Raw genomic sequence first — 24,204 nt, forward strand, 5'->3', positions numbered from 1 at the left:
GCCTAAAAATGTATTGTGCAACCGAAGCATGCAAAGGGGCCTGCTATGCCAGCAAGGGGCGCACCGGGGCCTTCTCACAGGTCAAATGGTATTCTCGCCTCCATTGGAGCCCTGGTAGTAGCCGACCTGTTAACAGCTTTATAAAGAGAGAACGGCATACAATTGCGGCGTAGTGAGTAACTTCACAAGCTTTTTCTTCGAATCCAGCTGCATAGAGTAAATAGTGACCATTTACTTCAACAACCGTAAAATTCAATACTGACGGCAAAAAAATTAGCTGGAGAAAGCAGATACTCCTTTCTTCAGCGGACATCATCGCCGGATCTCCATAAACGCAGCTGGTTTGACCATGGAGAAGACATATACTCCGAAACGTAAGTAAAATAAAAAAATGCTCTGGTTGGCCGTAAAATAGTCAATGGCGATCATAGAAGAGCCGGCACGTGGCCATGCGGGAGCGGAGGAACACGGCATTTAGACCGAAGATCGGCCTGCAGTGAGAAACTACTTAACTGCGAGCTGGTGCCAACATATCAGGGGCGGACGAGTACGCGCACGTGACAAAAGCGATGCAACGACGGTTCGTGTAGTAGCCTGGCGGACAGCACAAACATAAAACTGTGGTGGATAAAGCTGGCAGGTTGTTATAAAAACCAGACTTTTCCACATGTCGCTGATTTCACTAGATCCTGTTCTTCTTCTTTGTTGTTATGACATGAACATATATGATAAAGGTCGGAAAATGCACAACCGAATGTAATGGTAAAGTTAGCCATTTCAGGGAGCTTTGTCGCCGAGGTGCATATTGCCTTCACACGTAGCACAGGAAACCCCAGAGTATGAGCGCACGAAACACCGCCTTGTTCACTTCTACGAACAGCGGAGTAATATCGAGAACGATGAGATGTCTGCATTCGAGCGAATAAAAAAGTGATCGTTATTAGGCTATAAATTAATTGCCACCCAAATAGCAACTTCGTTACTGGATTTATCTATAAAGACCACACTTATTATGCAACCTAAGCAATATTTCCGGATTTGTTAGGAGCATACTGACCTCCCGGGTCCAAGGCGACAACATCGTTGTCACGGGAATGGCCGCCTGTTTCGCTTCAGCGTCGGCATTTTACGATTTACTTCGGAGGAGTGATGCCAGGTTTATGACACCGGTGTGGGAAGTGGGGAGTTACGCCAGAATTACTTCGTCCAGACCAAAGCTAGTAGAAGCTTCTCTTCATGAAACTGTTTTCAGAAACAAAACATAGAAACACTCGCTGTCTACCCCGATAAGGCCGTCTTCTTTCCCGCCCTGGCCGCTGTTGGTGGGTTCCGGCTTCATCCCATCACGCTTCCTGAACTATTCAACTGCCTGCATAGCATGTCATCTGAGAGAATGTGCTGATGATGATCTCACGGCGATGTGACGTCATCAGTGCATGGAATCCGAGCCTGAAAATAACCGCGTATGCTCGACCGCGGTCACTATGACCTAATGTATGACCCATGACCCCTGGCATCTCCGTCGATAGCGCTCAGAGCTGGCGATGAAACAAGTACGATTGGTCTCATGAAGAGTTTAAAATATGTTTGTCGTTTTTGTATGTGCTTAGCACGGCCCATGATTGCATACAAAACCCAAAACGTCGAGGACACCACCGAAACACACCAGAGTGGACAATTATACAAGTGCTACAATCTCCATACGCGACAAAAGTATGCATAAAACCTGACAGCTTAGGCGAACTCATTACAAAATGAGCGATTTGACAACACTCAGAAACTTAACAAGATACATTGCGACGACTCATTTTGCCAAGCCAAGGTTTCATTTGACGAATAAAAAGTGATTCACAAATCTGCCGTGGAGGATGATCTGTGGTGTTCTGCAACATTTGAATGGACCTTGTGAGACAATGACATTTATATATCAAGCTGCTAAAGTTGCATCTACCTGAATGCAAAGTTGTCACGTGCCCGTTTTCAAATTTTGGTTCCATGTGCTTTTTGACGGGATAATGTGTGACGGCATGTTTCACCTCTAACTGCATGGTGACTTTATTGACCTTTAGAGGTCTTGTTCCAAATGGTACATATACTGACGTCATGCTGATTACTAGGTGGTTTTCACATTTATGCCTGTCGCATTTTTCGCGGAGAAATGCTTGATTGTTTTTATTTATCCCTGATTGCCTGGTTTTCAGATACAGGTTCGTGCTTGCTGACTGAGGGGTGTGTGACCGCGTTTTTTACCTCCAATTTCCTGTCGATCTTACATGGACCTTAAAGATCCTGTTGCCGGTGGCGCATGTACGTGACATCGTGCCCACTGCGTACCTACTTTCATATTCAGATTGCATGCATTAAGGACTGAGTGATGTTTGACTGCGTGCTCGGCGTCTTCGAGTACGAATCTAAATATGAATACGTGGCTCACTACCTGGACGTATAGCGACTACGCGTCGAAAGTTGTTGGATTTCACCCGCGTTATTTTCAGATTGACATTAGCGGTTAGCGCATTAGCGGTTACAGTACCACGAACAGGCGAGATTTTGGTGGGCACTGTGTTGTTGACGAGAAATATGAAAACGAACAGTGAACTGTGACATGAAGCTGTTTAAAACGGCATGCCCAGCTGGCTACGGAATCAAGAGCACTCCCCAAAAACAAAAACAAAAACAAAAAGTATCGGTAAGTCAGCCCGTGGGTCTCAGGCAATGCCGCAGAGATTGCCGAGGAAATTGGGAAGAAACCAGGATGAAAGTGAAGGGTCATAGGATGATCACGAGGTCTCCAGCAGATTGACATATTAGGCGCTCCGAAAACAGCGTAGGGCCCTCCGAGCATATGGGAAGAACATAAGTCGAATGTGCAAGGCCCCTTCGGCAATTTAGAGTGCCTTGCAAATCAGCATGCAAGTTCCAAGTGTTGCGTGTGCAAGTGTAGTGTAGTGTAGTGCAGCAAGCGTAAGGCCCTTGGATGGTGTGCTGCTTTTCATAGCCGCAGGAACGTTTCAAAAAGTGTGGGGGGCCAAGCTCAGGGTGTGCTTCAGGAACTTTTTCTGGAAAGCGAGCCCGATGACCGGGGGGAGGGGGGGGGGGGGGTAGGATGGATATTGTTATCCTCTTCGCTCAAATGTCATGGCTGCTATGCTGCCTATGCATCTAGAGCTGTTTATCACTGGTGCACAATCTCGCCTTTTCGACTCGTCTGTCATTTGGCAAATAAGGCTATCCAGCTTCCCTACATTATTCGTCCATTTTAACATTGTCTTTCCTTGGGAGACGAAATTCCACGAGCGGGCAGGTATTTTGGGTCATTAAGGAAGCAATTGCCTGCACAGTGCAGATGCCAAAATACGGCATGGATATAGGCTGGTTAGAATTTTGAAAGTGGATCGATGGCTCACAGTGCGCCAGGGTTTCCATGCGCCTTCATTTCGCTGGCTGCTTTTCAAGAAATAAGACTTGTCGCAGCATTTTAGGCGGAAGCAAATTCTGGAGATTGAAACTGCCAGAAGCAATGTGACAAAACCCATAAAACTGGATATTCTCTTTTAAGAATCAAGCCACCTAATAAGGCCCATGCGTCATATGTTCCTTATCTGGGCTCTGCTCCTGTCCACCGTCGGTGATCACTGCCCTGGCCTGGATGTCTCCCGCATGACTGACTGCGAGCTGATCGTGTGGCTACTTTGTTGCATACTTCTGGATCAGCGTTACTTCTACACGGTGTATGAGACATGCGCTGGACACCTGCAACAGTATTCTTCCCGAATCATCTTCTCTTATGCCACACCGTCGCAGAAAATGGCCTCCGGGAAGTTGTCTGCCTTAGTTATGGAATGGCCAACGGACACTTACCCATCATGCAACGTAAAAAGCCCATCTTATTGTGATCCCCCCCCCCCCCCAAATCCCCGATTTGGCTCACTTGTTAGCAAGTGACACGGTTTTCTTCGTTTTGTTGTTATTTTTACCTTGTAACTGGAACAGAAACCAGGAGCCACCGTGGGCTCAATTCTGTTTGCATTTTGAGGTCAATAAGATGCAGAAATCAGGCGTTGAACAACCGCATGGAAGAAATCACCGGCACTCTTAATTTACAATGGTTAGCCGAGTCTTTCTAAACCGATAAAATTTAGAAGCCTTGTCAATGTTTTATCTGGATGGCCAAGCCATGTTTGTCTGAAAATGTTCGCCACTCAGTCAGAATCGATTAGTAATACAATTCATGCAACGTTTTTTTTAACATGCTCGCTCGCAAATCTTGGCAACAAAAACCTCGATACCAGGCGTTGCCGTCTCCATAGTCCGCGGAGCGTTAGCCCAGTAGCTTACATTTAGCCGTGGTTCACCGGTGGACGAAAATAATGACGCTTGTTATACAAGTTATGTGGCGTAATTTTGAGCATGCACACCCCAAAATTTTAGAAATACAAGCCTCGACCCCAGGCGTTGCAGTCTCCGTAGGCCGTCGGCCCAGCGTCGGCCCAGCAGCTAATTTTAAGTTGTGGCCAACGAGTGGACGAAAATGACGACGCCTCTGAGAAAGTATCCTTGGACGCTTCATGACATCAGATCTTGTATTTAGAAGGCAGTCCGAGGGCATATTTCACGCGTGCAATTTTTAGATTGGTGAAAAGAACGGGTTGGCCTCTAAAGCACTGCGAAGCGGGGCTGGAATCTGGTGGTTGAACTGGAAGAGTGAAGGTAAAATTTCTATTTTTCGTGTTTCCGAAGCTATTTATCTGTCCAGAAGACATTAACACGGCGCCCGCCGTCTGGTGGCACTTGCAGTGGCCGAAACTTATCGCTTTTACGGAAGTCGCAACCCAGACCATCCTTGTCCCTGCTCTCGAGGTTGCGGGCAGGCATGTTCAAGCCTTTTGACGTAATTTGTTTCAAGAATACATTCTGAAAGAAGTGAACGTTCTCAGGCAAACATGGCATGCCCTTGCTCGTTTTTTAAATTCATCTCGACCCGTTTTTTCAGCAATAATGAGAGCCCTTATTCCCCTCCGGGCAAGACGCCTCTTGAGTAAAACACCACGGGTACATTACCGCTTCCGGTCAAGGGCTGAAGGGCCATTTTGTCTCACCGCCAAGTGTCTTCTGACTATCATCCTCGTGGCACGGGGCGGGATCTCCTGGTCGATCCGGAGGTCATTAGAGGGATGCATCATATCACATTGTTCCCATCTCTGACACGGGAGACCTTCTGATCCGCGCAGTTAGCCCCGTATCAGCACAGGGCCCCTCACTGACGCAACAACATCCCTGATCGCCGCAGACAGTCCGATAGTTTTTACATACACTCCGGTTCCATATTTTTCTGTGTTCTTCAGAGATAATGAGTCCTCCCTGACTATAGATTTCAGATCAAATGGGTTTCATAATTTTTATGAACATGGCTAGCCCATGTTCGTCTTATAATGCTCAAGATCCTGCCAGAGCTGATTGCTGATAAGAAAACTATGTAATATGGTGCTGAGCATGCGTGCTCGCAAGTCATGGCAATAATAGCCACGACGTCCGGCGTTGCAGTCTCCAGCTCGTGCGGCGTCGGCTTCGGGCAGGCACCCGTGGCTGACAACGGCACCCGTGACTGACAGCGGCGCCCGTGTCTGACAGCGGCGCCAGTGTCTGACAACGGCACCCGTGACTGACGGCGGCACCCGTCTCTGACAGCGGTGCCAGTGTCTGACAGCGGCGCCAGTGTCTGACAGCAGTGTCCGTGTCCGGCAGCGGCTACTGCTGCGGCGGCTAGGACCTCGCGCCACGCCCTTCTCCTTCTGCCTGCCGCTGCAGTCGCCCAGCACAGTAGCGCTGTGTCCCAACGATGGTGAGGAGAGCAACTTCTGCGGCGTCACCTACACCCTGTCGGCGTCGGCGGCCGACGACGAGTGGGAGCAGCCGTTCAAAAGGTACCGCTCGTCCGACGGCCCCCACGCCATCGGTGTTCACAGCCCGACCCGTTCCCCTGTAGTGATGGTGGTTGTGAATTTTTGGGTGTGTAACGTTTTTGGCAAGCGTCGGCCAGGAACGGTGAGCTTTTTCCAGCGCCGGAAAACGCATGAGCTCTTTGATAAGCGCAAATCATAAAGAGTGCGTGTCGGTCTTCGGCAGGAGTTCCGCGTTTCCAGTCCGTGCGTGGGCAGGTTACTTTCCTGCTGGGTGGCCTGACTGGCAGGTGGAGACGCCAGCAGTGGAGCGGCGACTAGCGTCGATGATAAATGCCCTCCATTATAAGTTAGATTTAGGGCCTCATCAGTCGGCGTCACAAGCGAGCCAGCATGTTCAGTGCCGCACGCCGTCGATGCCCCGCGTCCCGCCACGTGAGGGGCAGCTGCGACGCGGTAGATCGGGCGCGTTCACATTGCCGACTGTGGCAGCAGGGTTTTTTCGACACGATATCGCTGCGCATTGAATGCTCTTCAAGTAATGACCTCCGTTTACTTGTGAGTGGGCATTTCAATCTCTGTTAGATATGTGGATGACCTTTTTGTGGGCGTTGGATATAGGCCAACCTGCTCTGCCATTGAGTTGGGTTCGATGGAAATGAGACGTATAAGATGGCTCCGGTTTTTGCTATGAGTGAATTGAGTCAGCCCTACGCCAATCACTTACCGGAAGTTATGGCTGATCACTTCACTTGCACTGGCCATCTGGCGGCGGAAGCCGAGGCGAAACACGCATTCGATCCGCCGCGCGGTGGATTAGTGGCGCGGTGTGTCCCGGGAAACATGTTCCTTTACGTACCCACGGGAAACAGATGACGCTGCTGGTATCATCGTGCGCTCCCATTACGTTTCCGCAACAGCCTCCGAGATCTGCATTACTGGGACTCAGCCCGACCCAACCGTCAGCTGGCCAGATCGATGTTTGTCTGTAGTGTGGTGAGATGGTGGATGGAAGCAGCCTCACGCCCTCGGACAGACCTTCACACATCCAGTCACATGCTATGGAAGTTGATGATTTAGACGTTGAAATAGCGACATATCCTGACAGTAGCAAGCCACAGTTTAAGATCAGCAGGCTCAAGCTTTCACTGTGACACTAACCTGGACTCTAGATGTCAAAGATTGAGTTATATTATAGCATGAAGTGAGCGGAAGGGGGAGACGCGAGAACAAAACCGAAAAGAAAAAACGTCAGAGGATGATGGTGACGTAGAACACTCCGAACGCCTGACGTTAGTTATACTTTCAGCTACTGGGCCGTGAAGAAAGCCCACCAGATCACGTAGCAGACGACCAGGTAGGGTGACCGAACTCCAATTAGTCAGCGGAAGGCTCACTTCATTTATCATCGTCCAGAGTCGTCACCGGTACCCCCCCCCCCCTTTCCATGCAGTCTGCCGGCCTCAGCAACGTGACTGAACAAAAAACGAACTGGAGTGCCGCGAAGGAGCTGAGAACCTAGAACGGACGCGGTTCCGTTGCACTGACCTCAACATTTTCTCCGGACGGTGCGGCGGTGCCAGCGGAGCTCTCACTCGGCCGACAAGGGTCGGCACACGAGGCTCACGTCTTATGCGTCCGGAGGTTGCCTTGTTCCGAGCCACTGCCAGCCTTGCCACAGCGCGTGCGGTGCCGGCAGTTCCACGGCCTTGGTCACCATCCGCAAGCTGCAGGGCTCGCCGGCGCGCGTGCTGGCGCCACCCTGCCTCAGCGTCAGCCGGCGCTTCATGCTCAGCCCCGGGGAGCTGCACCTGCAGGCTAGCCTGGACAAACAGGTGAGCACGCTGGTGAGCGGCGGAAGACCGGTGAATGGTCGCGGCTTTGAAGCGACTAGCGTTCTGGACAACTGCAACCGAAGTGTTGTAAATGCGCAAATTTATTGGGTGGATGCTGCTAACCATGAACTAGCCCCCATGTCTGTATCGATTTCATAGCGGCAGCTTGCGCGGTTCAGTTGCTAGCGTTTCCTTTCGGGATCATTTGACAAAAAAGGGATATTGGTCGTTTTCTGATCGATTGCTTGCATCGCAATGGGCCAGACGCCGTTAGACAGCGTCGGACCCGGTGATTAGTAGACGTTATACGTACAATGTACGAGCTCCTAAACGGTACAGTCGGTTTCACGTTGTTACCTGCTCGAGTTATTGAGATTCACCGGTCCTGAAAAAAGCGCTCCAAAACCGGGCAATCTGTTGCCTGCGTTCAACGGCACGTGCATGACTATGTGCATCAATTGGCACTTTCGCTATCATCAATGTGCATCAATTGGCACTTACAATCATCCGTCTATATGCACATATAAATGCGCTGAAACCGTTTCGCGGCGACCCACCATAGCCAAGCTATGAACCGGGTATTGACGTTCACTTCGACGATTTTGGTCAGTTTGGAAATGTTGCGTTTCCAGCGTTAAAGCGGTGAAGCGTATTTACGTAGTATGCACGCGTTGACGGTTGCCGGCGACCGGATCCGACCCGCCAGGCAGATCCCGTCCCAAGTTTAATGCAGTGATGCGACCCTGCTTGCCTAGCCACGAGCCAAAATGTACGTGGCCAGCTCTCACCGGTACCGAGCTGTGACTTCGTTCATGTTGGACGGGGAAACATTACAAAAACTGACGTGAGATTCGTGTGGGATGCGCCTGCCAGCCCACATTGCTTGATGTCGTCTCCGGCTCGAACTTTCTGAACGGCGCAGTTTGGCTTTGGCTTTCTGAACGGCGCAATTTGGCTCTGGCTTTCTGAACGGCGCAATTTGGAAGCGATGCGCAAGCGCACCAGAAAATGTGCAGCGCCAAATTTCGTGGCTGCCGGGTCAACGACAGCGCGGAAGCAGGATGCGTTTTTAGCATCCTACATTAGTTTTGCATGGATGGTCCGAAAATGACACTCACATCAATCAGGTGAGGAGCAATTGGAAACCGCGCCCACATCTCTCAGTGGTCAGAGCGACAAGAAATTGTCACTTTTACTAGAAGTTATGGGCGGAAAATTGCGTGATGGTAGATAGGCGGTCATCCGTGTCAAGTGTTTTGTGTAAAGGAGCGGTCAAGACGGACTTGCCTCTTTTTCATGTTTTCCACGTTGTATGCCATTTCTCGAGATTCATCGCAGATGGAGACATGAATCCAATGTCAAATCGTCGACCAATGCACTATTTACAATTCTGTTCCCAGCGCAAATTTGCGCGATGCGCGGTTGCGCTAGAAGTCGTCGGGTAAGCTGGGGATGTCGATATTGTATAGTCAAAACTGCTGCCAGGGCCTGGGCTAAATTAACATCACCGAGTGGGCTGATTGGTTTCCTCCCTTCGACTTAGATAAATGGTGAAAACTTTTCATTTTCGTAAGCTCGAAATGACATAGGGTGATCGCCTGGCCGCCGCCGTCGACTATTGCCTGTAAAACAACGAAACCCGCCCGACGGCTGTCTCAACATTATTGAGTTTTTCTACATTTTTTCGCTGCGCCCAAGTAGGTGAGCCAGATTGACGATTTAGTGACTTTGTCCGGGTCTTGTTTTTGGTAGGTATAAAGGAGAATGCACGCATTAAGTTGAGAACAACCTGAGAATATTACAGCAAAAACATTGATGCAAATGCTTGCCTTTTCTAGTGAATCTTGTTATGCCTTCAAAGGACAGAAACACCCAGTATTCTAAAGGGGCTGTTTTGAGGTTGCCCAGGAAAGCGCGGCAGCCTTGAAGTGTGCAGCAGCGCGGGTAAAGAGACTACACGGCATAAGCAATTGCACGGGATCGGGCGCTTCCGTTAGCGGCAGAAGCGGTTTTCCTGAAGCTTTTTGAATGTATGACGAATCACCAACCACAACGGGCAATTAAAGAGCAATATTTGAAGTTGGATTCACTGATGTTACTGACTTATGATGACTCGAAGGGCGTCATTGCGTGATGTGCAATTTATTTTCGCGTACTGTCCGGCTTTGAGTTTTTTCATAAATCTATTCCGAACGGTTTGCATGGCTGACTTAAGACTCCTGATAAGAGTACCTACTAAGCATGATGTCGCGTGCGTGTGTGCTTTGTGCATACCTTGTTGTGCGTACCCTGAACCCACCACCCAAGCCGTGCCTTCTGGTTCAACGGATAATTTGGCCTCCACCCTTTCGCCAGACAGGAATGCGGAGCGTTTTACGTGCCGCACAAGGCTGCGACATGGCCGGCCCGGGCCTGGCTTGACCCTCGTTGGCCAGTTGCCAGCTGATCTTTCCATTTCAGTCGGACCAGACAATACGCCCACTCTGGAACTCGCACCCAGTGGAGCTGGATTACAAATTCAGCATCTTTCTCCGAGAACATGGAGGCAGCACACTATCTTTCCCCAGGTCATCTATGATCTTACACTGAAGTTGTGTAGATTTGATCGAATGCAGTAAAGAACAATACTGGCCAAAAATATAAATCACCTTTGCAATTACTGTGATGTCACTTAGAGCTATCAGCTATGTGCCGAAGACAAGTAAGCCCGTTAGCACTGTGTTATTTGAATAAGTCAGTCCATGCATTGTGATCGATGGCACGCAGCCAGCTGAACTCGCTGACCACTGCTGCTTAACAGCAACGTGTGCACACACGCCCTAGTGTCTCAGTCGTTTTTTCCGCATTGCTATGATGCGGGATGCGGGATAGTCCCTCCCATATTAAACAACCGCTGGGACACACGACAACCGTCCGGCGGACACACGAATAATGATAAGTGATGGTTAATTTTGTTTTTACCGACATTCATTTTTCACAAAGAGCGAATCATTCCTCTATCCTCCCGTCCGTTTGCAATGGGCTGTTTTCTGAAAATTTGAACAGATTTGTACTTCACCGGCGAGACGCTGATGGTCTGGATGCAGAGGCGATTATGTGTGAGTCTTTCACAGATAATCTCTACTATAAACGCGACATTGATTCTTCAAGTCTGGTTGTCGCTAATCTACTTAAGTATGAGTCTGGCATTTAACTGGGATTTATAGACGTCTTTGTCATATTTGCCTCAGTGCCCCGGCCTTAACTATGCCAGACGAGCAACTTGCCTATCGGCTTATTCAAGCTCCTGTGCAAAAACGTGGGCCATTGCCAATTTAGTGTAATCGCCGTGGTTATCTATTGGGGCTGTTGAAAGTTGAAGTGAATCATTTGGGACTGACGTGTTTGGATTATACATGCCAAGGAATGCTGTCTTACCTTCTGTGCAAACCACCACCAACTTCTCCCGCCCCCCAAAAAACTTGTAGAAAACTAAGCCTATTGCATTGCGAAAGAGCTGCACTTCTGTAAAGCCAATTGTTTGAAGGCGCCATGCAGCACGTCCTCAATGAAAAAGTCTAACAACATCATCCACGAAGATGGAAGCGTCCACAGCCTGTCGCATTTGCGTAGGTATACCACCGAGGCGAGAGACTCATCCTCGACATCCACATCAGCAACAGCAGCAGCCGGTCTGTACGGCGCATCAAGGCCACGCTGCTGCAGACGGTGCAGGTGCGCCTATACACCAACAGCGTGCACCGGACCGCAGTCGGCGATGTGCAGATCGAGTGAGTGTGCCAACAGCGTGCACCACACTGCAGTTGGCGATGTGCAGACCGAGTGAGTGTGGCGCAAGGATGCAATGGTGCCTTCATTATTTTATCAGGTGGCATAATTATAGACAAAGCTGACGGCTCTTGCTGGATCGGCGGAACGTCAGCTCGTTGATGTGCTAACGGCAGACGCGTTAAGTCTACATGCTCTTGGTCACAGTTTCGTTCGTGCAGCATGTGGACACCGTCCGGTCCCAATTTCGCCGAGTAAGGAGATCCGACACCAGTGCTTCACATCCTCTCTAGGCACGCACTCTGCGCCAGTGCAGTATTGATCGGGATGTGCGCATAGCCTGGATGTATCCCGAGAAATTTCTGACGCGTTCATTTCAAGACTAGCCAGCTCATTCGCACCCGTCAGATCATACGTCATCCTTTGACCGCCCTTAGACCGCCCTTAGACCGCCCTTAGACCGCCCTTAGACCCCCTTAGACCGCCCTTAGATCATCCCTTAGACCGCCCTTAGACCACCCTTAGACCGCCCTTAGACCACCCTTAGACCACCCTTAGACCGCCCTTAGACCGCCCTTAGACCACCCTTAGACCGCCCTTAGACCACCCTTAGACCGCCCTTAGACCGCCCTTAGACCGCCCTTAGACCGCCCCTCATCGGCTTTCATTTCACATCCCACATCACGCATTCTCACCCGCGCGAGGCAGAGAGAAGTGTCCCGTGACGCCGGGGCAGCGTCTGCAGAAGACGCTGGCCCTCCAGCTGGCGCCGAAGTCGGACGCCAAGACACGGAAAAACCTGGCGCTGAACGGGGCCCTGCCGGACCAGCCGGACGGCCTGGCCTCGACCACACAGTGAGCCCTCGCTCTCTGAAAAGGCTAGCGGGTGTTTGTCGCCGGCTCTGTCAGCGAGCCGTAAGCTGATCTGTGTTCGGTTGGTGGTGCAAATAATTTTTGTTATTTGGAAGGCATGTTCAGTTGAGAGTGCGACAGGACTACAATCTCCTGTTCTGCCTCAACTGGAATGGATCATGAAGACTAAAGAGAATGCCACAAAGTGTATATTTTACTTTTGAGTGATTGAATGATGTGTACATTTTATGCAATCGCGTGCTCCAGATATTTAGCATCCAACTGAATGTCTCACGTGGCAGGCTTTAATGCGTTAACGTTAACGCTAACATTATTCAATATATAACTGTATTATCGATAGGCGAATAAGGGGCGAAACATGCACATGAAAGTTATGTAGTTTTCGGTGACTAGCTGTCCAGACAGATGGTGCGGTAAATTACGCGTCTGTCAATGGAAGTGTCCTTTCACGGTTCTTTTCTTTTCCTTTTGTGTTAACGGCTTGCAATTAAAATGTTTCCTTATGTATTTGTGCATGTCACGACAGTGTACGGCACACTAAAAACTGTCGGAAAGTAATTGTTCGGTAAGCTAGAAGTTCTCATTTGGGTCTCTGTTTCCAAAAGCCATACCTCCAACTACTTAGTCGTATTTTTCGAATAGATGTTTGCATATCTAGAACCGCCCCCCACACGCAATGTGATAACCATTTGGGATAAACGGCTTAACAATCCGAAACACTCATCAGTGACCCATGTCCTCCTGTGAGTGGCATGGCGTCCACGCCACGAACTCAGCGGCCAGCTCACCAATTCTTCAACTCTTCTGAGCCCACTATCCGCCAACATCGGTGTTACATGTGCATTGTCATAGCTACATGGCGCTCCACACATGCCGGCAGGCTCAGCCACCCGGATCAGAAAGTATTCGGCCTGGCCGTCTCCTACTCCGTCAAGATAAAGTTGTACCTGAGTTCTCTGGCAGGCAGGGTGGTGGCCGAGATGCCCTTCACACTGACGCACATGCAGGTAGGTGCATGTTGGCTGCAGCCAGTAACCGGGGTAGAATGCGTTCGGCTTCCCTTTATTACGAGCGAGGGCCTAAGGTGGGCGGGTTTCGCTCGAATCACGACACAAATGGCAGACTGAGAACAGTTTTGTGTGCGATATGTCCACAACTTCAGTATTATAGAAGCAGATGTCTTCATAGCTGAGATCCTAGGCGACGCCATCTGCCATTGGAGAATACGATAGACGTACTGAAAAACGACGTCATTGGAAAACTAACCACTCTAGTGGTTCACCATCTTCCCTACGGCTCAAATTACATGCCTATTCCTTCTGTTTCGGTCCTAGCTATCCGTCGACGTGAGTTTCACGTTTGTTTTTGTTTTGCCAGTTTCAATAAAAAACACGATTCTTCGAATAATTCCCGACGGATCGGTCTTAAGTAATGAAACATTGACGACAGCCTTTAGCCACGGTCCAACAAAATATTATCATGTCAGAAACAAGGTGCAGTCTCTTCTGTCCCAAACGTGGCTGTTTCCTCACGCTGCAGTCAGATGCGCCTGAGGAATATGGCCAATCGCGAGGCTTTCACAAAATGTCAAGGGTCAGTACCAGGCATGATGATGGAGCCAGACTTCTGGCTTCCAAGCGGAATCTAGGGCCAAAACATGACGTAATGTCGAATTCGAAGCCGAACTCGGTGGCTTTGAAAATTGGAAGTGCCACGCCGAAACCAAAGCCAGTGCTTAAAATTCCAAAAAGCAGAGCATATTCCCAAGTCAGTGACTTCTAGCTTTGCATGCGCGAAAACAAAGCCCAAGCCAGCAGTATGGAAATTGAGAAAAGCAAAGCAAAAGTCAAACCCATCAGTTTAAAATCAGGAGGCCGAAGCCGGAGCCGTGTTACGTTGTTTTGTGGAACCAAAACATCTTCGTGTAGGCTAAAACTGTGTGGGGTCAGTAAATGTTGTACTGGATTTGCGGACCAACTGAGGCAGTGCGTTGCCATTACGCATGAAATTTTCGGACTTTTGTCATGTCTTGCCGTAAAAAGGGGGGTAGTGATTGATTAGGGCTTTTAGCCAGACGTGAATCGCAGTCTTCAAAAGTTGTGTGGTATATTGGTGTGACATAACGAGTAAGACTGTGTTTGTAAAGCAGAGCCGCAATCGGAGTGAAAAAGATTGCCATGACAGAGCCGAAATTAGCGGTTGAAAACCACAGCGCGCAGAGGCCGGAGCCAGAATTCAAATCTGTTTAAAGCTAAAGCTAAAGCCATCTGTTAAAAAATGTCACACAGTCGAAACTGAAGCTAACCGCTGGAATGGTACAAGACAGAAGCCGAAGCCCAAGTCAGCCGTAGAAAATGCCTGAAAGTTGAAACTGAAACTGAAGCCATTCGTGGATCGTGTGTGCATTTTTCAGATTTGTGTGCAGTTTCTCACAGCCGAAGCTGAAAACCGAAGCCGGCTTTATCCTCATGGCTGGCTGGTACAATCTTCGGCACAGTGGCATTAGATGGAAGGCGGCAAAGTTCGAGTTTTTGGCAAAAAAAGAACTAAAGTTGAAATGCGCCTCACATAATATTTGTATTTGAAATGAACATGCAGTTTAGCGTGTGGTAAGACAGTTGAGAGGTTTTCACCGAACATGATTTATCATTCGGAAGCTCTCCGGTAGAGTATGGCGCTCTTGAGGTCAGCAGAATGCAATGAGTTTTAGTTCGGTGGGTCGTTGGAGCTGAAAACATCGGCAATGCGACTTAAGCCTTAAGTCTGGGGATCAAAGGCGTGAATTTCTAAAGCTCGAAGGGATTGTGCAAGCTGTTGCCATAAAAACTGAGCCTGTTTGAAGAACAGATAGGTCAAGGCGATGATAATCTGATGCAGGCAGCGGTATTCTGGAAATGGCTTCACCGACAAAAAATCATGAGCATTGGATACAAAATAATTAAAGTATAAAGCGTTCCGAAATGCACGGAGAGTCATCGCTTGCTCTCTGTGGCACCAGCTGGCGCAGCACTGCCTACCTTCGAGATCACGACAATATTTCATTTATTTCATCTAGCGTTAAAAGTAAATGGTCTCTACTGAAGTATTGGAAACATTGAAATCAAATGGTCCGCAGTGAAGTATTGGACAGTCGTCTGGGTGGAGTAATCATTGTCTTCGACAAGCAATGGCAACTGATTGTGATCCGATGCTGCGAGTCACCACGATAGCGGAACTCAGAATCGAGGGAGCAGTTAAGTAGCTATAGCAGTCCTTCGACTTATTTGCAGCTGAAGTTAATGCGTAAGACTGCATTTTATGTTCAGAAAAGGAATAATTAACTGACCACTGTCAAAGCTTACCAAAGAGACCAAAGAGAGGGCCACTAATCGACCGGAAGCAGGCTATTGTCACATTTTCCGAAACCGATCGTATATGTAAGACGCCATGGCCTAAGCCGTGAGTTCATGCCACGAAACCTATACAGACCGTTTGATCGCGTGCATTCCACATAGGCGTTTATGCACAGGCTCTATCGCTGCATACAAGCTTGCTTAAAACCCTGTTAAAAGAAATGGTTCACATTTGAAGATTTTTGAGCGTGCATCAGATATGATGAAACAAGCTTACTTATAACTTTTGGTATACTTTTTAAATGAAAGACTGCTGTAAACAGCACGATTCTCTGTTTAGCAGATGTTCCCCAATGCGTTACGGTTTGATTAGGTCTTCTTACCTTGCACAGCATTGGTTGAGAGCCAATTGGCTGCCGTTATATTTGAAATTCGTGCTCACGAACGCCAGATATAAACGCCTTGATAAACCTATTAAAAAGGGCAGGATTGTGAAAAGCATTGGAGGGCCTTCCAGACGGCTTTTTTTATTTCAAAACCCCAATAAATGTGAAACACTCATTTTAACTGTGATCGATGCATGTTCAGAATGCTAGCATTTGATGCGATGCGTTCATTTACATTGCCTAATTTGTAAACTACTGCATACTCATCACTTTCTTTGGCTGAAGTTGTCCGGCCCGGCCAGGCCCATAGCTGGTCACTTTAAGACAGTGTTAGCACAGTGTGTTTTACACAGGAACAGAGAGAGTTTGAACACAGTGTCTTAACACAGCATCCAGTGTTTAGACAGCGTCAATACGAGCTCGGGTGGCTGGTGGAACATCCTTTGCTCGGGTGGGGCTCAATTTGGCCCCTAAGATCTCAGAAATTAAGAGAGCTAACATCAATTTTGGAGGATGTGTTGACCTGTGTGTAAACTCATTTGGATCAAAGTTTGAGGTTCCTAGGTTATGACCCTCGGGCCAGATAAGGCCAAACATGGTCAAACTACAGGTTGGTGTCCAAAGTGCCCCCAGGACCTAGAAACCTGCTCTTAGCAAAATATCGCATGTTTATTTAAGGGCAGTGACCTTATTCAACCTTTCGAACGTCATGGTGACCAAAATCATACCAGAATGCTTTGAGTTTTACATTTCAATAGGTAGCAAAGATTACCTCAGGCAAAATCTTCCTAAACACAAAGATTGACTTGGGTCATTTTAGGTCAGCGACCTATTTTAAGCTTGAAGAATTTCATGGAAGATGAATATTGGGTTTCCGTTATCACCACATTCGAAATGATCACTAGAAACCAGCACGTACTGCAAGCTTTAGAATGGTAAAACAGGTTGGTTTTGACTTTGATCTGACCTTCATACATGACTCTAAGTCAATGGAATTTGTTCATTTAATTGTTGTGTTGCCTGAGAAAGTATGTCAGAGATGTATGGCTTCGTCCAACACTCCGTTGTTGCATCGGATTGAATGATTCCCGAGAAATTAACCTCACTGATTCCATGACCTTTCTTTGACCCGCCGTAGGTCAGCGACCTTGCGAGGTAAATCTAAATTTTTGATTCCAAATGATCCGTTAGTCCATTTATGGTTATGTGAAGTTTATGGGGTTTTTTTAGTAATGCAAAGTTTGGCGCGGCTACGCCTCGCCGTTGGGAAATTACTCCGGAAAAAACCTTCGGGGAGCAAACTGATCCCTTTTCGAGCGCAAGCTAAGGAAGCATGCCACCTTTTTTGTTCATTTTACTTCTATTCAGATCAGATGCGTACGATTTGGACTGTAATACCAATTTTCTCAAAACCATTCTGAATAGCTCCGAATTTTAATTTTAAGTATCCACTCCTGCGGGAAAGATCTCATTGGACCCCTGATCACCACCATGTAGCTAATACCTTTAATTACTTTGCTCTTTGCAACGTGTGCTTGGTAAAAATTGCAACATTCTCATGTGTCAACATGTTTGTGTAATAAATGCTGCGAAAGCTCGAAATACTCCATTCAGGCAAAAGGCAAACACACATGAAACTATTATGCCGCGAATTCGACATAACACTTCATCATGTTCTTGATTTCTCCCCTTGACGTTTACCACAGCGGCTCCTTTCGAGGGGCACTTTGGTTTTTGGAATGAAAATATCACGTGGTTTATAGTGACGCACAGGATGGAGCTTCAATCAGCACACCACTCGGTAATAGGACCTTGCCGCCCGCTGAGCCAATCACAAACTATTTTTTATCTGCACCAGCAGAGGTGCGGGGGCGGTTGTCATCACAACGGTGGTCGCGATTGCAATGGATTGCAAGTGCTGTTATAAAGCGCTGACAGCATTACTTGGACTCGAAAATAATTGTACTTGATATCCTTACGATGCCAGTTTCTAAACTGAAAGTGATCGCTGTAAATATATGCCAAGTTGATCAAAGAAAACCAGGCGCGTGAGCGTTCAATAAATGTTTCAATGGCTGCCACACTTTGATGAAAGACAGGCTGTGTTTAGGTTTCACCGCACGACAACGCCACCTCCCGTCGTCCCGTCGGCCCGCCTCCTAACTGCCACCCGTTGTCTCTGTGGCCGGCAGTCGGACTTGCGGCGCCTGTGCAGTCCCTTGCCGGCCGTTCCCAGCCCGGAGCTGAGCACGCCGAGCCCAGAGCCGCGGGCCGTTCGGCCGGCGGCGGTCCTCGGACGTAGCGGCAGCCTCGAGCCGCCGCGGCGCACCTCGCCCCGGCCGCTGCGCCGCGTGCGCTCCGACTGGCCCGACAAGCCGGACCGATGGCGCGGCGAGCCGACAGGCGGCGAGCGGCGGGCCCGCCGGCGCCAGAGACGCGCCGCCTCCCCGGACATGGCCGACATGCTGCACTTCAGCCTGTTCAAAAAGCAGCGGGACGGCAGGCAGCCGCTCGAACCGCTCCTGTCCCTGGAGCCGGTCGTGCGGCGCACCAGCAGTCTGGATCACTAACCTTGGCAGGCTTGGCAGGCTTGTGATTTTGTGTCGTGCGATTGTTCACGGAAGCGCACCGAGGGTGTTTCAACCTTTGTACCCATTGGGCCTATGTTTAGATTTCTGATCGGTACAGTACTATTTAACTCAATGACCGGTACGTTGCTGCGGTGACTGAGGACCGTCGCCGTATGCCGCATGCCCAAACCACAGCACCCCCTGCGCTGATGAATGGAAGACTGGAGGTTACTCGCAGAGCAAGTGGAGTACATTCCGTTCTTGCCGCATTGGACTCCTATGCAGTAAATGCTGACATGAATATTCAACACTTGAAGAGGATTGGGGTCGTAAGCATTGGTCATTGTTACCACAGGCTTGGTTGGTGGCAAGAGAACTCAAGCATAAATAGCTGTATGAGCGGATTTAGGGGTTGCGTGGGGAGATTTGGAAATGGGCTTGGTCGCAGGGTTATTTAGGGGAATAAGAATCGCAAAAGGCTACTACAGCGTTCTCTTCTTGACTGCGTGGACGGGACGTATGGATGTACTAGCTGTCTGGACTTAGGATACCTTCGGTGCTCTTAACCGCGATCCGTCCTTGCGTCCTTGTGATGGTCTCTGGGTCTTGCAAAGTACCAGTCAAAAGTCATATCCCCAAAATATCGTTCCCATCGCATGCTTGTTGCTTGGAAAGCCACCAGAAAGCTCATTTAAGCTATCCTCTTGACGAAAGATAGTGGAAAGAAATGTCGTGCTCTATGACGCATGATGGATGAAGAGACAGTCGTTCGCAGTGTATCCATTTTCCGTGCAAGCATTAATGTGTGTATCGCTCCCACGCAGGCTCGTGTGACCAAATTAGGCAGGGAGCTCGGCATTGACCTGACATGAGACAGTACAACAGTCTTATACTGGCAGATCTTGTACTGCCAGCAGCCCATGCTCCACAGCTGAGTATGGCTGTGTGATTAGAAGCGAGCTTTTGACGTGCACATAATGTTGTAGCCCTCCGCCCAAGCATGTAAATTGCGCCCCTGTTATAAGTGAATGTGCAGTTTTGTTTGTTTTTGTACAGGTGTGGTCTCGTTATCACGTTTGCTCTCACCTTTTCATATCACGCGTTGTCGGGGATCACGTTCACGTGGTGATGCGCAAGATGCGTTTTTCTTACTGAATGTGCTTGCTAGTGGCGTAATGCTGTGTTGGCGATAACCTCTGAACAAATGATCGAGTCAGTCTGCATCAAGCACATGCGGGTGAACTACGTTTACTCAAAGCTCCTGCACTTGTCGGTGCACTCTTTGCCATCACTGGTACCGTTTTCAGTTACTGTGAGAGACTGGATTGGGGTGTGTCATCCACTGTAAGTACATGTTCGGCGATACATGTTCCCGCGTCAGGTGTCGGCATCGTCGTGTCTATTCGAGCTGCGACAATACTTGCACCAGCCAAGACTGAGCTAGATATGGCGGATGATGAGCAAAAGCATGCCCACATTATCGCTTGAGTCGTTGCCATTTTTGCGGAGCTTAACTGGGGAGAGAACGCATCAGAAACTGACTGGCATTTTCCCTTTGACCTTCCCGAGGATTTCGTTTTGGCTGGATGTAAAAGGGATGGTGTTCATTAGGGCGTGTCATCAGTAACAAAACCAAGCGAGACAAACGCATTGTTTGGCGCTGGAGCCCAAAAGTACACGGAATAGCAAACGTTCTTTCCAGAGACTTAAATTCGTGATGCGCGAACCGATCAAAATATCCCTGTTCATCGACGACCAGCGTCGCAGTCACCGTATGCTGGGCAGCGCCGGCCGCCGCAGGTAACACCAAGCCGTGGGCAGCGATAGGAAATAGTTTTATGTATTGAAACGATGCTACCGGGCGCTTCTTAAGCCGCCGTACGAAAATATCCAGATTTAGGATCGAATATGTGGATCAGACGTTGCCCGATCTATTGTCATATGGCAGAAACTTGATGTGTTGTTGAGTGTGAACTCGTGCAAATACGTTGGTACGTACCCTTCAGGCCTTCAGTGCTTTAAGACAACTCTCGTACTGCAAACAAAACCATGCATTGCACATGACTCACTGGCCTGCTGAAAACTGAGTACGTAAAGCAAGATCTGCAGCCCGCACCGCGGGCGTAGAAGGGGGATTAGGGTGATCACATGCACATCTTGCTCCTGGCCGAGACTGCGTATTCGATGCACTGGCCCAGATGCTGAGTGGGAGAGCCGAGTGATGGTCAAGCGGCCCGCTCTCCGGTCCAGCCTCTTCTGAATGACTGTCCTGCACCTGGACAGCAGGCGGACGGAATGGTGCGGCGGCGGCGGCGGCGGCGGCGGCTGCCTTGCCGCGGTCTGCTGTTGCCATCACCTGCGACAGAGCATTTAAAGGGGCTGTGATAGAAGCACAACAACCATGAAATTACTGAATAGTAGACACAGTGCATCTTGTAACCATGCGTGCATTTTTAATTTGCATCTTGATCAATTGAGACGTAAAGATAGATAGAGACACGAGCGATTGTAAAGCAATAGACTGAAGTTGAAACGGGAGTCTGATATTTTTGAGGATGTGATTAGTTAACAACTATCGGCTTACCTCAAGAGTAGCCAATATTTCCTAGACGCTTGGGAGAATTTGGGGTTACCTGAGCTAGGCCGTGGTGGGGCCGTACCGCGCCTCTTCTCTCATCGCCCCCGAACACTCCTCGGTGACGATGCGCACGGCGCTCTCCTCCGCCTGCAGATGGGGCGGGACGGCCAGCGGAGCCTACTATTAGTCCCACAGCTCACCGTCGCTGAGGCTTCGCAGTGGAGACTGTGTGGTTTGCGCCAGATCAGTTTGGTGTTCCCCACGCCCCCGAAGTTTATCGCTGGGATGGCGAGAAGTCTAGACTGAAGAAGACCCTCGGTTTGCTGATCACACACGGCGCGACGATCGGAGCCGCCTGTCCGCGGACCGCACGGTTCTCGTCCCCATCGTGTCCAGCAGCAGCTGTTCCCGACAGGTCTAGTACCCGCTGCGCTGGAAGGCTGGCTGAACTGTGGCCTGTGTGTGCTGCGGCAGCTCGCGGAGAAGGGCGATGCTCCGGAACGTGATGCGCGAGCCAAAGTCGCAGCTGCTGTTCTGCCGGATGGGGGACCGTACTGGCACGTAGTGACCAGCCAACCTCGTACTGGACGAGGTCCTTGAGAGCGGGGCTGAAGGTCTCGGTAGATATTCGTTACGACCTAAGCATTAGATCATGCAAAAATTATTGAGCCTCTTAAAGGTATGTAATTATGCTGATCTTTCAGTCCGTAAAGGTAACGGAATACCAATCAGTAAACATACTAGAAAACATGAATCAACAAGTGAATGATTCCACATACTATGACACAACGCATGATAATGAGTAAATGCTCACTAGTGAGCCCATGAAATGCCCAGTGATAGGTGATAAAGTTTAAACATTCACCGCTATTAACTCGAAGATAATGCGTTTTCATATTTACTTTGGATGGTTCAGTGGTCCGACTGGCCGCCGGGCTGTCGCAGTTCGGACGGAGCCCTTTTGAACGCCGGAGGCCAGCAGGCGCAGCACCTGCTAGCCGGTGCTCAGCTGCTGGATCAGGTCGACCGGCAGGTTTGGCACGTGCCGCGGTATGGGCTCGAATGACACAACGCTCCTCTCCCATGACCTCTGCAGCGCCGATGAGTCCAGGAAAATTTCGGTGACATGGTCGTGCCGTCCAGGCTCAGCAGCAAATGGGGGAGGTTCAGCTCGTTGACGTGCAGCTTGTAGATGAACCAGTGTACGGGTGACTCGGTGGCAAGCTCAAACAGCCGGAACACGCCGCTTGTCGTCGCGGTGTTGACGGCCATGCCATCGCAGCCGAACACCCTGGCGTGACCGTCGCACTGCAGGCTCACGCAGTGTAGCTCGTCGAGCAAGTACAGAGCGAGGCCGGGCTCGGACGTGGAGTGAGTCACGTAGCGGCCGCCTAGCTCAGCGATGATAACCACGCGTTTTTTCGACGGTATTCGTGCGGCTGTGTGTGGCTCATGTAGGTCCTGTCTTCGCGGCCGTCTACGTAGGGGATGGTCAACTTGACTCATGGACTGCTTCAGTATTTTGATGTGCCCTCTCCTTTCTCGCTGTCTCTTGCGCGCCAGATCTTCTTAGGATCTACGGTATTTAATTTAAAGCAGCCAGTTTGTCTCTGCTGTCTTGATGGAGGGCGTTGATGATACCAGCAACGGCCCGGTTCGAGCCAGCGTAGCTGTCAACTATCAGAGCGGTGTCACGGGCTTGACCGTCAGAGATGCAGTGCCTGCTGCTGAACCTGAGTCGCCCTCCCTGCCGGCTGCTAATGCTGAACTCGACCCTGCTCCGGAACCAAGTGGTTTCAGCGCGGGCGAACCGGCCGAGACCTCGGATTCTGACACAGCCCCGTACACGGTAGGAGGTGGCGATGACTTCGACGGTTCGTTCCGGGTGAGACCGTTGTCACTGCAGATGGCAGCGTCGACGACCCGCAATTCTTTAATAAAAGTCAACTTAATCGCTGTTTTACAATGTTTTGCTGGTGTTCTTCGTGATATCCTTTTCATAGTTAATCCACCAGGTACCAGAAGTGTGGAACGTGACAAGATCGAGGCTTGTTGGAGGATGGCCCCAGTGTGTAAAATAAGTGGTGCTGGTATAGAATGCGATTTTTATGGCCCATTGAAGTAAATTGTTTTCGGGTCACGAATATCACCATTGGTGTGGTGCGACAGACATCAAATTATTAATCCATGGGTCACAGAAAAACTTTGCCTTACTTGATTCTTACTTGAAGTGATTCACCCGCTCGATGACACACTGTAGTATTCATGTACATCTGCTCGATTAAAGGTCAGGAGCTTGTCGGTCTGCCATCGACAGTCCGATAAACGGAGGGAGAGTTGCGGATGCCGAGGGGCGAGCATACTGAAACATGAACACCGTTGAAACATGAACACCACTGAAACATGAACACCGCTGAAACATGAACACCACTGAAACATGAACACCACTGAAACATGAACAGCCTCGTGAACAGCTGGACAGGTTGGGGGACGTTAGAATTGAGTCACATCATGAAAAGCTAGAGCCTTCAGAGGATGTCAGAAGGGCCGAAATCAAAAATAAATCGTCAAAAGACATAGAATGGAAAGAGAGAAAGAAGTCAGAAACATGAACTCCGGACAAAAAAGTACATGAACTATAAACTCCGAACAGCATAATGACTGAGACTGACTTATACATATAATCAGGGGCTGACCAGGACAAAGAAGACAGCTTTTAGATATATTATAAAAGTCTCGATTTACTTCTATAGGCATCTCCACGTTCGGAGTACTTGTTAAGCAAAGCGCGCTGCATATATAATGAGCTCACCCGCCCTGGTGTGTCCCCGCACTTCACGCAAAACGCTGCCTTCTCATTTTCCCCGGACAGGAACGCGGACAGCTGACCTGCCGCACAATGCTGTGGCACGGCCAGCCTGGAACTGGGCTGACTCCCGTTGGTCAGTTTTCAGTTGACCTT

At 49.4% G+C, this 24,204-nt stretch overlaps 1 protein-coding gene across 1 annotated transcript in view; it reads left to right on the forward strand.

Moving 5' to 3' along the window:
* The window catches only part of LOC119099630 (phosrestin-2-like), an 84,907-nt gene that overhangs the window by 14,080 nt on the left and 46,623 nt on the right, over window positions 1–24,204 (forward strand). The window contains exons 3-8 of the mRNA XM_037222698.1: window positions 5,746–5,924; window positions 7,600–7,735; window positions 11,348–11,505; window positions 12,212–12,358; window positions 13,257–13,383; window positions 18,287–18,392. Of these exons, the coding sequence (XP_037078593.1) occupies window positions 5,746–5,924; window positions 7,600–7,735; window positions 11,348–11,505; window positions 12,212–12,358; window positions 13,257–13,383; window positions 18,287–18,392 (853 nt within the window). The remainder of the gene's footprint in view (window positions 1–5,745; window positions 5,925–7,599; window positions 7,736–11,347; window positions 11,506–12,211; window positions 12,359–13,256; window positions 13,384–18,286; window positions 18,393–24,204) is intronic.

The sequence above is a fragment of the Pollicipes pollicipes genome, unplaced genomic scaffold (assembly GCF_011947565.3).
Source record: "Pollicipes pollicipes isolate AB1234 unplaced genomic scaffold, Ppol_2.1 Scaffold_4751;HRSCAF=5608_pilon_pilon_pilon, whole genome shotgun sequence".
Lineage (NCBI taxonomy): Eukaryota > Metazoa > Arthropoda > Thecostraca > Pollicipedomorpha > Pollicipedidae > Pollicipes > Pollicipes pollicipes.